This window comes from Nyctereutes procyonoides, unplaced genomic scaffold (genome assembly GCF_905146905.1).
Source record: "Nyctereutes procyonoides isolate TBG_1078 unplaced genomic scaffold, NYPRO_anot_genome, whole genome shotgun sequence".
In the NCBI taxonomy this organism is placed as follows: Eukaryota; Metazoa; Chordata; class Mammalia; order Carnivora; family Canidae; genus Nyctereutes; species Nyctereutes procyonoides.
Window position 1 is genome coordinate 46,697,282 of NW_026575126.1, and position 15,033 is coordinate 46,712,314.

The following is a 15,033-nucleotide window of genomic DNA, read 5'->3' on the forward strand; positions in this document are numbered from 1 at the left end:
AACTTCAACCCAATTACATTAGACAAAGTAAGAATCCAAAGTCTTCAAAATTCTTCAAGTCCGATTTTAGATATTACTTAACACTCACGGCAAGGTTTGGGCAGTATTCCAAAGTCAAACACCAATATTTCTGCAGCATAATAAACTGGCTCCAAATAAATAAATAAATAAACAAACAAACAAACTGGATCCTTACATGGGATAAAGACTAAAGGCAGACTCTTGTTACTTCAGGCTAGACATTTGGGGACAATGGATTTGGGAACAAAATTTATGAAAACCTCTCAAGGTTTTCAAAGTTCTTTGGATTTCAGGATATGGGAACAGGACTGTGGACTACAAGTAATTTTCTTCTCAGATGAAAAGGTGCTAAGATTTCCTCCTATGTATGTTGCCAGGTAACAGAATAAGGATCTTTGTGTATTTTTATACAATAAAATACTCTAGAATTCCTGAAATGTACACCTACACAATGAACAGCTGGCATGATCAAAACAATGCCATAGACAACGTGATGGTATGAAAACATGTTCACACAAGCAAGAAGCAGCACTTTAGGAAATACTACTACCACATGATCCCTTTTTTAATTAAAAAAATAAAGAGAGACTGGCTATGTATAGTCAGAGGATATAAATCAAAACACATAATGTGGAACGCCTGGGTGGCTCAGCAGTTGAGCGCCTGCCTTCAGCCCAGGGTGTAATCCTGGAGTTGCAGGATCGAGTCCCACATGGGGCTCCCTGTATGGAGCCTGCTTCTCTCTCTCTCTCTTTCTCTCTCTCTCTCTCTCTCTCTTTCTCTCTTGTGAATAAATAAAATCTTTAAGAAAAGAAACAAAAAACATATAATGAGGGACACCCAGGTGGTTCAGTGATTGAGCATCTGCCTTGGGCTCAGGTCATGATTCCAGGGTCCTAGGATCAAGTCCCGCATCGAGCTCCCCACAGGGAGTCTGCTTTTCTCTCTGCCTGTGTCTCTGCTTCTCTCTGTCTCTCATAAATAAATAAGTAGAATCCTTTAAAACAACAACAAAACCCACATAATGATTATGTACGGCTGATAAAACATCCAGATTCATTTATTTACTTTTGCTTAACTGTATTTTCTCAATTTCTTACAATGAATATCTAATACTTTTAAAAAGAAAAATAATTCACTTTAGTACTTAAGTACTAAATTAGAAAACTAGTTCAAAGTTCTTACCTCCGATGATACAGATATATCACAGGGAAATAAAAGAAGTGCTTCTGTTTTCTGCATTTCCCCTGGTTCCACCAACAGTTAATTGCCACAAACAACACCTGCAGAGCCAAAAAAGGTTTCAAATGACAATGAATAACAACTGAAAAATTACCAAGATTTTAAAGATAAAATTATAGAAATGAAACTATTTCTCTCCGAAACAGAAAGTGAGAAAAAAGTTATTTCCAGTATTCAAAGAGGGTCATCATCCACCACTGCAATTAAAAAATGACTCTCATCTGTGGTGTCTAGCTAGGATTCTAGTAATTTATTATTATTTTACAGTCTAGTTCAAGAGGGAAATGATTTACTTTGATTTCTAAAGCGAACGAGCACCACTGAGCTTTTACTAAGCATGACTACAATAAAACTCAATGGAAGGATAGGTCTTTTGATAGTCAAACTGACAACGGGAGAAGGGAAAAGAAAACGTTATCTGCAAATGAAACATGGCAAATATCAAAGGACCATTTTTAACAACTATATTAAAAACTCATAAGAGTAAGACGGTTAAAGCTACACTCTAAAATGTATTATTAAGCAGAAAAAATAAAAATTAAATATAGATTTATAGGTAGATGTGAACATAAGGAGAAGTGTCCCTATATCTCCGATCTACTTTGAAATGTACCAAAAACAGGATGACGGGTTAACAGATTAGAGCAGAGTTTCCCAACTTTGGTACTACTGCTATTTTGGCCTTTCACTGTTATTGAGGCTTACTATATGTTTGTTTGTGTTGTGAGGAACAGTCCTACACACTGGATGTAGTGTTTAGCAGTATTCCTGGCCTCTACACACTACCTGCCAGCAGCTTCCCCTCTCAAGCAGTGATCACCAGAAAGAGTTCCAAACGCTGCCAAAGGTCCCCTGGGGAGAAACTTCCTCTAGGTAAAAAAAACCACTGACTACAAGAATAGTAAGAGGAATAAATACATGATAAAGAAAGCAAAATATTAGTAACAAAATTTAAGTAGCAGGCATATATAAAATCCCATCACCTTTTGCTATGTGAAGAAATGTTCATAATAATATTACAAAAATATGAAGACTACAAATGAAAAGTCTCTTTCTGAGGCCTTCATTATACTTCATAAACAGCAATATTGCTCAAAACTTAGTGGGAGCTCTTTAGAGCTCTTTTTAGAGTCCACTTATAAGAAAGGAAAACAACAGTATCTTTACTTCAGGTGACATCTCATTTTTTTTTACTCAAAAATAGGGCACAATCTACCATGTTTGCTAATTTTACTAAAGCAATGTGGCTCAAATGATTTTTGCCTGTTTCTAAAAATAAGCAACCTCCTTCTCCCTAGTAAGAACACAGAATAATAAGCTCTCAATTTGGAAGGAGCTGGAAAAAAAATTTGAAAAAAGCAGCACCCATTAGGTGTGAATGGCATTATAACCTACACCACTTACGTAATCTTTAGTCAACCACTCCAGTCTGAGATCCTGCTTCCAAGAACAGGGATGTTGGCACAAGCGTACAGAGCTGTCATGAGACACAGCACAGGGCCTGGCATACCAGAAGGCCACTCTTATAATCACTTGGAAGGACACAGTTGCTTCAGTTGTTAACTGGCGCCTGCTCTAAAACACAGCAGACTCCCTCCCCTTGATCCCCACACGTTCTCTTAAGTCAGACAATTTGGGGAATGCCCAGGGAATGAAGTGGTGACTTCTTTTATGCTAACATATCGCTTGCCTCCCAGTGCTCCATTAGAAATCCTGCTTCCGGGGGATCCCTGGGTGGCTCAGTGGTTTAGCGCCTGTCTTTGGCCCAGGGTGTGATCCTGGAGTCCCGGGATCAAGTCCCACATCGGGCTCCCTGCATGGAGCCTACTTCTTCCTCTGCCTGTGTCTTTACCTCTCTCTTTCTCTCTGTCTCTCATGAATAAATAAATAAAATCTTTAAAAAAAAAAAAGAAAGAAAGAAAGAAAAAAGAAATCCTGCTTCCTCCCTGTAAGTGTCTGCCAGTTTGGTTATTATTGGACTTTTTATTTGTTTAAGTTAGCTCTACTACCCAATGTGGAGCATGAACCCACGACCGTGAGATCAAGAGTCACATGCTTTACCAACTAAGCCAACCTAGTGCCCCTATTCTCAGTCATTTTTAAAGGGGGTGGGGGGTAAAGACAGCACAGGGAATTGATCGATTCTATGGGTCCAAAGTCAGAACACAAACTCACAACCCCCTTAGAACCAGTATCATAGGCAGCAAAGAGTTCTAATGAAGAGCTAGATTTAAACAGTACTTTGCACCACACTCAGGGATATATAATGGTTCAAAAGGCTTTACTAGGTTGGGCAGAAAGCTTCATCAGCATTTATAACATTGTTTCTAAGAAAAAAACAACTCAGAGTTCCAAAGAAACTTCTGGAACTAGGCTGTCTGCATAAGTTACCTCACATCAGTGACTCCCGGCAGCAGCCTCTTAGAAATCTGCGGGACACTCTTTTTGCTTGTTGTGGTAACTGGGAAGCTACAGGGCATGTGGTGGGCCAGGGCTGCGGGAGATAGCCCACAATGCTCGAAACTGTTTTGCACAGGGAAGAGTTATCAGCAGCACCCCAGAGCAGTATGAAATGTCCTGTCAAAAAGGAAACTAGGGGAAAACCTGTTATTATTCAAGCCCAGGACCTAATTCTATTTTATATGTGAATCCAAAGCATGGTTTTTGTATTCACCAAATTTCTTGAGAAGGAAATTCCTATGTAAATCCAAGGCAGAAAATATTTTGTTGTTTGGCTCCAGCCTTTACCAAGAGCTGTTCACCATTTAAGAAAATTCAGGGGATCCCTGGGTGGCGCAGCGGGTTAGCGCCTGCCTTTGGCCCAGGGCGCAATCCTGGAGACCCGGGATCGAATCCCATGTCGGGCTCCCGGTGCATGGAGCTGCTTCTCCCTCTGCCTATGTCTCTGCCTCTCTCTCTCTCTCTCTCTCTCACTGTGTGCCTATCAAAAATAAAATAAATATAAATAAAATAAATAAATAAAATAAAATAAATAAATAAAATAAAATAAAATAAAATAAGAAAAGAAAATTCAAATAGCACGGGGCCTGGCTCTTACCGAGAGCAGTGTTCTCATGGTACCTGAGTCTCTAACACAACATACCTTTACCAGTCTGCATTTCTAACTGTCCACCCCCAGTAGTTCTACATAAAGGGACCAGGACTTATTGTGCCTGAGCATTTACATACTGAAACGCACGTGACCTGATTAGACACTACTTTTGTCTCATCCACCTTTATGATATAATTAGTGTACTGGATTGATGCTTGCAATTACATGTGTAGAGGAGTTTTATAATCTATGAATTCCTTTTCAGGACAGTAAAAGGCACACCATAAAATATTTGTTTATAAAAGGCAACTGAGATCTACTGGGTTGAAAACCACAGCCATCCAGATGACTCATTTGCCCATATATTCATCCCTCTGTTCTAGCACAAAGGTTGTCTTCATTAAGTATTTGTTGCATATAGCTCTGGTCCAAATATTTTTAAAAGGTCAACCTGTTACACTGCAGTCATGACATGTAAATCTATCTTACAGAAAATAACTAATGAGCAGAGTGCCTGGTTGGCTTAGTCTGACTCTTGATTTCAAATCAGGCCACAATCTCACAGTGGTAACATCCAGCCCTGTACTGGGCACTGCACCAGGCATGGAGCCTGCTTAACATTCTCTATCTAACCTTCCCTACCCACCTCAACCTGATACTCCTGCACGTGTTCTCTCTCTTAAATAATGTGACTATTAAAAAAAAAAAAAGAAAAAGAAAATAACTCATCAACAAATATCAAATGGATATTCAACTAGGCTTTTCATCACTGAAACAGCATAGCACCCTGAGATGAGCACTGACCTGCTTCACGAGGAAACACAGAATCTGTTTCCTCTCCTGCCTCTAACCAATGATGACCTTCACCATCAGAAACCCTGTTTCTTTATAGAAGGCTTTACAATTTATAAACTAAGACTCCTGGCCTTCGCCATGGTTCAGTCAGCCAGCTGGGGTAAGGTGTCTCTCTGGAAACAAACAGCCCTGCACATAAGGCTGACAGTCATCAATGTGCAGGCCGAATGTCAGCATTACCTGATCTGAAAGCTGACTCGCTGCTTGCTCAATCTCTGACCTGGCGGCGATGGACTGTCCACACCATGGAGCGTAGAAGAACAGCAGCACTACCTCTGAGTCCCGGCGAACATGCTCTGCGTAGTCCAGCTGGCCCTGGAAGAGGTCAAGAACCGGAGACCTCGAGGAGAAAAAGCTGACAGGTGGCTTTGCTGGTATTATCACATCTTTTGCTCGACTAAAAAAGAGCAAACACAAAGAAGACTACTAAGTTTATCTTCTTTTAACAACAGCTTTATGTGGAGGGAGAATGAAGCTTGAAAGAGAAATCTCTTGAATAAGAAAATGGAGTTCCCAAAACATTGCTCTGGAGTAAAAAATATGCTGTGCTAAGGCAATATTTAGCTGAGAAAATGCAAGACATGAATAATACATTGAAAAAGACTCTCTAATACTATCTCCCCAGGTGTGGGGTGGGAAGGCAGCAGAGAGCAGAGGAGAAGGATGTCTTTCAATAATCCATATTCTTGCCTCCCACACCGAAAACACTCCACCCTCATCTCTCTGCTGCCTGGCTCTCCAAGGAGCCACTGATTTCCAGGGCTTCAGAACAACCAGGGAGCTTGCTCAGACTTAAGGGGAAGGGAGCTCTCACAACCACCACTAGTAAGATTTCTACAGGAAATTCTTACTATTGACTCAACTCTGAGAAATCATTAAGTTTATTAGCTGGAGTTGGCCAATCCTTATCCAAGGCATTCAGGCAAAAGTAATAAATAAGGTAGATTTATTTCTCCAGGTATGTATGGGGAAGCCACCAAAATGGGAGTTGGAGGCCAGAAGGGGGCACCAGCACCACTCTCTGTCAATTATAGGAAAAATGATTAATTACAGACTCCAACAGGAAAAGAATTACCACCCCCAACAGGAAAAGATGTAACTCCTACAAAATGAAGGACTAGTCCAGCAATCAGCCAATGAAAAACTGCCATCCCCCTAAACTCTTGCTTCTCTTCAATGGACTTTCTTCACAACAATCCCTCCCATTTTCCTCCTTCTCTATAAAATAATGTTCTACAATGTTGTTCTCCTTTGTCTATGGGGCTTGCCTACAGTTTGCCATAGTTTACACATCCTGGATTGCAATGTTACTATTCCTTAATGAACCCATTCTTCTGGTAAAATAACTTTTATTTTTGAGTTAACAATATCATGATCCAAAGGTTAGTAAAGATGAACAACAAAATAACAGCCCATTTTAACTGGAAAACAGGCTTCTTGAATACCTGAAGTTCCCAAAAGGGAGAGATCAAGAGAAGACAGAAAAAGAGTGAACAAGTGGTCTGATGTCATAGAGCGGCCACTATTTTTCCCATCAAGAAAAAATATCTTTAAAAAAGGAAAGAAAGAAAGAAGAAAGAAAGAAAGAAAGAAAGAAAGAAAGAAAGAAAGAAAGAAAAGAAAGAAAGGAAGAAAGAAAGAAAGAAAGAAAGAAAGAAAGAAAGAAAGAAAGAAAGAAAGAAAGAAAAGAAAAGAGAAAGAAAAGAAAAGAAAAGAAAAGAAAAGAAAAGAAAAGAAAAGAAAAGAAAAGAAAAGAAAAGAAAAGAATATCTTGGCTGAGGCTGCATCCCACCAGGTGAAAGGAGCTTAATGAACACCCTGAGCTGTTCACACATCTGCACTAACATGGCATAAAACCATTTTGGTGGTTTGGCCGAGAAACAATAGAATAAAAAGAGACCCTGGAAAACATTCAATTAACCCAAAAAGCAGAAAAGGGCCAAAGAACAAAACTCTGAAGGTACAATTGGAAAATAGCCAGAAGATATAATTACACCCAACAATATCAATCATTACATTAAATATAAAAGGACTAAGCCACCAAATTAAGAGGAAGAGAATGCCAGACTGGATAACAAAGCAAGACCTATCATATGCATTTTAGACATTTTTAAAAAGATTTATTCATTTGAGAGAGAGAAAGCATAGGAGTGGAGGGGAGAGGCAGAGGGAGAAGCAGACTCCCCACTGAGCAGGAAGCCTGATGCAGGGTTTAATCCCAGGACCAGGAGATCATGACCTGAGAAAAGGCAAACACTTAACCATCTGAGCCACCCACACACCCCAAGGAGACATTTTAAACATAAAGACACAGGATGGAAGCACAAGGATGGGAAAATATAAACCAGTATGCATAAGGAAGCTGGAGTATCTCATTAAGTGAAAAAATAAGCAGGGGGTATATTCTTACAATTAAACGTTACTCAACAATACATGAATGGACACATACTATAACTGCATGAGTCTCAAAATACTCATACCGAAGAAGTCAGAAACTAAAGAATAGGTATAACATGAACGCATTTATATAAAATTCCAAAACAAACAAAACCAATCTGTAACAAAATAGTGAGTGGTTGTCTAGAGTGAGGAGTGGGGCAGCGACACTGTCTGCAGGGGCCACCGAGGAAACTTTCTGGGGAGAAGACAATATTCTCTATCTTAACTGAAAGGATGAAGGTAGTTAAATTTATCTAAAGTCATCAACCTGGGATCCCTGGGTGGCGTAGGGGTTTAGCGGCGCAGCAGTTTAGCGCCTGCCTTTGGCCCAGGGCACGATCCTGGAGACTCGGGATCGAATCCCATGTTGGGCTCCTGGTGCATGGAGCCTGCTTCTCCCTCTGCCTATGTCTCTGCCTCTCTCTCTCTCTCTCTCTCTCTCTGTGTGTGTGTGTGTGTGTGTGTGACTATCATAAATAAAAAATAAAAAATAAAAAAGTCATCAACCTATATACATGGAAAATGTGTGATTTTACCACCTGTAAAATATACCACCATGAAGCTGATGAGAAAAACATCTCGGCTGGTGTGTCTCCTCCTCTGACAACTCTACCTGAAGTAGAGAGAGGCTTCATTTTTTCTCTCAGCTCCCTGTGGGTTGCCTTTCTACCCCTCACCACAATCAGTAACTTACTTATCTTGCCGATTATCTATTTACTCTACCACAACATTAACTCCCTGAGGGCAAGGACCCTATCTATCTTCTTCGCTGGTTAGATCCTCACTGTTTATTGTTCCTGGTCCTCTGAAGTTCGGTAATTTGTGAAATGAACAAATCTACCTTCCTACCTCATCTGAACATATGCAAAGACAAATAGAAACCCACACAGATATACATTATTAAAAAGACTCAGAATCAAAGTGTCAGAGGCCCATTTGCTTTACTAGGGATGATCCTAAGGACCACATCATATGTTCTAAGTACACATACGTGTTCAAACAAACTTAATAATCTGGCTTCTCAGAAAACAGCAAAGTAGCAGGAAAGAAGAACAAGAAGTAAAGTGCTGTCAGCTCTGAGATGCCCAAGCAGACAAATGGGTATTTAGAACCAAAAAGGAAAATGTAAACACCTGAGACCCAACCTCCTCTAAGATAAGGGAAAGAATCCCACACCCTCCTCTGCATCTAGAAGGTGTTAGCTTCTTGCATTAAGGCAGGTTTAAATATATTACTTCCCTATTTTAACCAAAACATTAACATCATAAAGTAGCAGTATTAAAAGAGCGAATCTCCTACTTATTCACTCAAACTAGCGCTTTAACCCTTTCTCCATAACCTGAAAAACTCAGTCAGTTGCAAAATAATTCAAAAAACATTCACTGAGCAAATGTTACTATGCTTCAGAAACTGTACCACAGGCATCAAGGCTACAGCAGCAAGCAGGATAGTGTTCTCAAGGAAGACAAAAGGTAAACCACCAAACACGTATTCAACAAACAAAAACCCACAAAAGGATCACTGCTATATAGAGAATTTAACAGGGTGGGATCTTTTAAGCCAAGACCTGAATGACAGGAAGCCGTGCAAAGAGATGAGGAATGCCCTGCATGACACATTATCAAAAGCTCCAAAATTCCCGTTGAGATTCTTCTTATACTAGTCAAACTGCATGTTAAGTGTTAAATAACACAATCTGAGGGAAAATGTAGGTCTGTGACAGCCAAACAAAGGATAATAATCCACTTAGTGTTTCTGTTCAGCATGTTCAGAGCAGTTCCTAAAGTCACCAGCCAGATAAAATACGTGGCCCATGGAAAAGCAAACATTAACCAGGGAAGAGAAACATCTGCCTCTGCTCCACCAGAAACATTCACAAGTTTCCATTTAACTCTTACACTTGCTACATGTTTTTTTGAGAAACTATACCTAGATCAAAGGTTTTATGCAGCTTTGAAGCTTTGAAGGCTCAGTGTCAGGTACAAAAAAAAAAAAAAAAAAAAAAAAAAACTCAAGAGCTGGCTGCAAGCAGAAAGGAGCAGCTGCAACAGCCGATTTTTTTAGGGAAATGCTCACCCTACATAACTCCTTCTGAAGAGGATCTGAAGCAACTTTGAAACCACAAAATGCAATAAAGCAAAATGAATATATGCACACACACATATATATACACAGACACACAACTATTTCCCTCCAAAATCAGGGTGAAAGGAAAGTGAGTAGGATGAAGTCAAGGAGACTCAATGCTGAGAAAGGCAGGTAAAATAAAGATGAAAATGGTGCCCAAGAATAGACCATTATGTTTCCAACCCAAATCAACATATATATATATATATATATATATATATATATATATATATATATATATATATCTAGTTTGAACTCAGCTAAGCAACCAACACTGAAGAGGGCTTCACTTATTTAGGCCTGGAACTATTAATTAAAAAAATTAAATCCAACTTTCTTATAAGCTTCTGTCCTCGTTAATGCAAAAAATCTTAAAATAGAACAGGGACCAGAAACGTTTGAGTATATAACAGTATCATGACACCATTCAATCAAACAAGACTCTAAAAAATCAATCTCAGTCTATTGAAAGATGGTCCAGATTTGCCAATGGCATAGAAAGAAGTTGGACAGGCAAGCAGCCCTTCACTGACTCACACCTATTCTGAAGCAGGTAGGGATCTTGCTCTATCTGCTCCAATAACTGGATTTACACTCTCCCTTCTTCCCCAAATCTCAAAAGACTTTCTTAGCTTTTTAGAGTCATGTTCTTTCAGAACAAACACTAAAGCACTATTTCTATAGAACAAGCAGAAGTCTGTAAACTCGCCACCCCCGGAGGTGGGGAAACCTCCCTTCCTAATTTGAACCCAAAGACACTTTGCAATCCCACGTTGTAAAAGACTTCATATATTTTCCTTTGTGCAGCACATGATACAGAGCAAGGTTAAGAGCCTAGTACCTGATGGTAAAGGGTCCAAATTCCAGCTCAGCCACTTAATAGGTGGGTATAATTGGGGCAAGTTTTGTAACATGACCAAAGCTCAACTCCATCTATAAACTGGAAGGATAGAGTATATCCAGACTTTACTGGGGACGGAGTTTTGTTTTTTTTGGTTTTTTTTTTAAGATTTTATTTATTTATTTGACAGAGAGAGAGAGAGAGCGCGCGCGCACAAGTGGGGGCAAGTGGGGGTGGTGGAGAGGGAGATGCAGATTTCCTGCTATGCAGGGAGCCCTATGCATGTGGGGCCCGATCCCAGGACCCCAGGATCATGACCTGAGCTGAAGGAAGCCAACCAAGCCACCCAGGTGCCCCAAGAGGACTGATATTTAAATGGTCCATACCAGGCTCTCAGATAATGAATAAATGCACTGATGTAAGCTACAGTTCTTAAGCAAACAGTTTTGTCCCTAGGGGGGCACTTGGCACTGTATGGGGACATTTCTGGTTGTCATAGGTAGGGCTGTATCCTACCAGCATTTAGCAGGTACTTTGCAACACTCTGCAATGGCTAGAACAGCCTCTCTCCCCTGCTGGTAGGATCACACCCGGCACTTGGCAAAAGCTCCATCATTTCTTCCCTTTCTACTAAAATTCCCAGGGATCCCTGGGTGGCGCAGGCGTTTGGCGCCTGCCTTTGGCCCAGGGCGCGATCCTGGAGACCCGGGATCGAGTCCCGCATCGGGCTCCTGGTGCATGGAGCCTGCTTCTCCCTCTGCCTATGTCTCTGCGCCTCTCTCTGTCTCTCTCTCTCTGTGTGTGTGTGACTATCATAAATAAATAAAAATTAAAAAAAAAAAGGTCTATCTCTACTAAAATTCCCAAACCTCTGACACCTCTCTGACAACTGGGCCACCTACTATGCTTAACACAGTCGATAAAAACGTTCCAAGTTGAAATCTTCTGCCTGGCTAATGTGCCAGTCGGCTGCAATGGAGACACTTACTCACTGGAGACCCAGGAGACAGAGGACTTGGGAGATCAAAAGTACTCCTGAAATTTAAAGTAAATTTTGGGACACCCCGGGGGGCCCAGCGGTTTAGCACCGCCTTCAGCCCAGGGCGAGATCCGGGAGAACTGGGATCGAGTCCCACGTCGGGCTCCCTGCATGGAGCCTGCTTCTCCCTCTGCCTGTGTCTCTGCCTCTCTCTCAAATTAATAAAATCTTAAAAAAAAAATAAATTGTGTACCTCCCCCACCCCCCCCCCCCACCCCCCCCACAAAAACAGGCACAGTAACCTTCATTTCGTCCTGTTCACTGTGGTCCAGCCTGCCCAGGCCTCTTCGGTTCCAGAAGCCCCAGCCTCGTCTAGTGTAAGGACACTTGTTGCTCCTTCCACCTTGGACACTTCCCCCTTCTGGCCCACCCTCATTCCTCCTGATTCCCCGCACAGCACTTACAGAAGCCCCGGGAAATTGCAGTAAGCTCTTTTAGGGCCCAGAGGAAGGGGGAGTGCGGTTTTCATCCTCAGCGCTCACCTGGACGAGTGCTCCCCACACAGCACGTGTGGACAGATAATCGTTAGACCGAAGAATGCACGCATTCTCGAAGGGGTCCGGGCCTCTAACAGTTGTAGGTCATCAGACGGGTGTTAAGGAGGGTCCCACGGCCTGGGCTGAAGTGACAGGTGCGCCGCCCCCCCGAGAGGCCCCAACAGGTGAGGAGCAGCCCAGAACCTGGCCCACTTAAGCTGGGTGCTCCCCGAGCAGCACCGGCCGGGGTCGGGGTCAGGTCCGCCGCTCCAGGTGAAGCCCCCCCCCCCCCCGCGCCCAGCCCGCTCCAAGCCCGGACCCTGCGCGCCCCGAGCTGGCCCTGCGCCGTCGGCCGGGGCCCCGGGGCTGCGGGCCGCCTACCTGCAGGTGAACTTGAGGGCGACGAGCAGCGCGCAGCCGAGCGCCACCGCCCCGCAGAGCAGCTCGGGCCGCCGGCGCGCCATGAGGGAGGCGCCGCGCAGCCCGCGGCGGAGCCGGCCCGCCGAGGACGCTGCGGCCGGGGCCGGGCTGAAGGAGCCGGAGCCCGCGGGGCCGCCGCCGCCGCCGCCGCCGCCACCCTCGTCCTCGGCGTCGTCGCTGCTGCTGCTGCTGCTGCCGCCGCCGCGGCCTCCGCATTCCGACATTACATGCTCCCCGTCGCCGGCTTTATACCGCCGCCGCCGCCGCTTCGGGCCCGAGGGCCCGGCACGGCCCGTCGCTCCCCAATCCCGCAGCCCGCCGCGCCCGCTAACCCGGAGCCTCCACGTCAGCCCCGCCGCCGCCGCGGCGCCCGCCCCCGCGCAGGCGGCCCCGCCTCCCGTCCACGGAGTCTGCGCGGACGCCGGCCCCGCCCGGAAGCCCCGCCCCCGCGGGCGCCGGCCCCGCTCGGAGGCCCCGCCCCACAGCCGACGGCCCCGCCTCTCGTCCACTGAGTCTGCGCAGACGCCGGCCCCGCCCGGAAGCCCCGCCCCCGCGCAGGCGGCCCCGCCTCCCGCCCACGGAGTCTGCGCGGACGCCGGCCCCGCTCGGAGGCCCCGCCCCCGCGCAGACGGCCCCGCCTCTCGTTCTCGAAGTCTGCGCAGACGCCGACACCGCCTGACAGCCCCGCCCTCAGGCGAGTCCAGCCCCTCGCGCATGGAGTCTGCGCGGGGGCTCCCCCCGCCGTCGCCCCACAGGCCCCGCCCCCCGTCCGCGGAGTCTGCGCAGGCGCGGGTCGAAGCCTCCGGCCGGTCCCCGACGGGACTCCTGCCGACGCGGTTGCGGGCGGCTTCACGCCGCCGGGAATCGGCGCTCGGCCTGTGAGGCCTCAGCGCTGTGCTCGGGAGCGCAGTCGTGCCCGCGAGTCCGTACAGGCCACGGGGGGCACAGGTGCCGCTAACCACCCCCGCTGAGCCTAGGGGAAAACCCATGCAGGGACCAGAGGTGTCCGGGTCCCAGCAGCGGGGCGGGCGGGAGAGGTCACCGCCTCGGTGTGCACGTCTGTGAAATGGGGGGGCGCGATAGCAGTACCTCCGTCAGGGCTGTTTCGAGAGTAAATGAAGTGACTTACGGAGGGTGCCAGGCGCACGGTGAGGTCTCACTAGGCCTGTGACTAGCGTGGGTGTGCGCCCCAGCCTCCTCTGGCTCCCGCACAGCCCCGGTCTTCCCGCACGCGCCCTCGGGCCGCGGGAGACACCGAGGCTTGCCACAGCCCCTGGGCCGAGGCCGCGCAGCTAGAGGGTGAGCTAGTGGGTGCAGCCTCGGAGGCAGGGCGCCCCCGGGACCCGGACCCGGGACCCGGGACCCGGGACCCGGGCCGACTGTTAGGTCCTTGCTGAAGCTCTGGGAGTGTAAAGGACACGTCAGTAAGGGATGAAGTCAGATCGGAGAGTGACAGAAAGGAACAGCTTCCAAGAGAGGGGCACGCGAGCGCCGTGGCACCGCCGCTGTGGCCCACCTCGCTGCGAATAATTACGGAGGAGGCGGTGTGACCGCAGCGGAAAGGCGAAAGGCACGGGCAAGAACCGGAAGCGGAGACCTAGGGCAGCTGTGGGAGCCAGGTGCCCGGCCTCCTGGGATGCACGTGCGGCCGGTGGCCTTGCTGTGTCCCCCACCGAGGCCCAGGACTCGGGCCTTGTTGACACCTGCCACTTCGCTGATTGTTTTGTGGCTCTCGGGTCCTTCTTCCTTCTCTACTTCCTTGGTTTGTATTAAGTGGATATTTGCCAGGATCCCATTAATTACTTCAATGATTTTAAACCTTTCTTTGGTTATGTGCTTAGCAGTCTTTCTGGGGATCACTATTTTTTTTTTTCAGGATTTCTTTTCTTTTTCTTTTTTTTTTTTTTTTTTAGACTTTATATATTTATTCACGAGAGACACAGAGAAAGAGAGGCAGAGACACAGGCAGAGGGAGAAGCAGGCTCCATGCAGGGACTCGAACTTGGGTCTCCAGGATCATGCCCTGGGCAGAAGGTGGCTCTAAAACCACTGAGCCATCCAGGCTGCCCTTTTTTTTTTTCAGGTTTTCTGCCTCGGATTTATACTACCTTAATTCCAGTAAGATACAGAAACTTCTCCAGTGGAGCTCCATTTCCTCTTCCCATTCCTGTGTTATTTTACGTTTTCATCTATTATGTTACAAACTTTGTATTACAGTGTTCTAGTATTGTTTTATATTTCTTGTTTTTATAGATAAATGCTGAGAAAAAATGTATTTGGGTTTTTCTTTTTACTTGGAGTTCAATTTGCCAACATATAGCATATCCCGCAGTGCTCATCCCATCAAGTGCCCCCCTCAGTGCCCGTCACCCAGTCACCCCAACCCCCCGCCCACCTCCCTTTCTACCACCCCTTGTTCATTTCCCAGAGTTAGGAGTCTCTCATGTTGTGTCATCCTTACTGATATTTTCACTCATTTTCTCTCTCCTTTATTCCCTTTCACTATTTTTTTATATTCCCC

The 15,033-nt window shown here is 45.6% G+C and overlaps 1 protein-coding gene across 3 annotated transcripts in view; it reads right to left on the reverse strand.

Moving 5' to 3' along the window:
* TXNDC11 (thioredoxin domain containing 11) overlaps positions 1-12,854 on the reverse strand; it is a 64,200-nt gene extending 51,346 nt beyond the window's left edge. The window contains exons 1-3 of one of the 3 annotated variants that reach the window (XM_055339410.1): positions 12,474-12,854; positions 5,351-5,567; positions 1,207-1,304 (exon numbers count right to left, since the gene is read on the reverse strand). In XM_055339410.1, the coding sequence (XP_055195385.1) occupies positions 1,207-1,304; positions 5,351-5,567; positions 12,474-12,736 (578 nt within the window). In that variant the 5' untranslated portion in view covers positions 12,737-12,854. Of the gene's footprint in view, positions 1-1,206; positions 1,305-5,350; positions 5,568-12,098; positions 12,183-12,473 lie in introns of those variants that run through there. The other 2 variants (XM_055339411.1, XM_055339412.1) reach the window with 2 other exon arrangements.
* Positions 12,855-15,033: the final 2,179 nt, after the last annotated feature.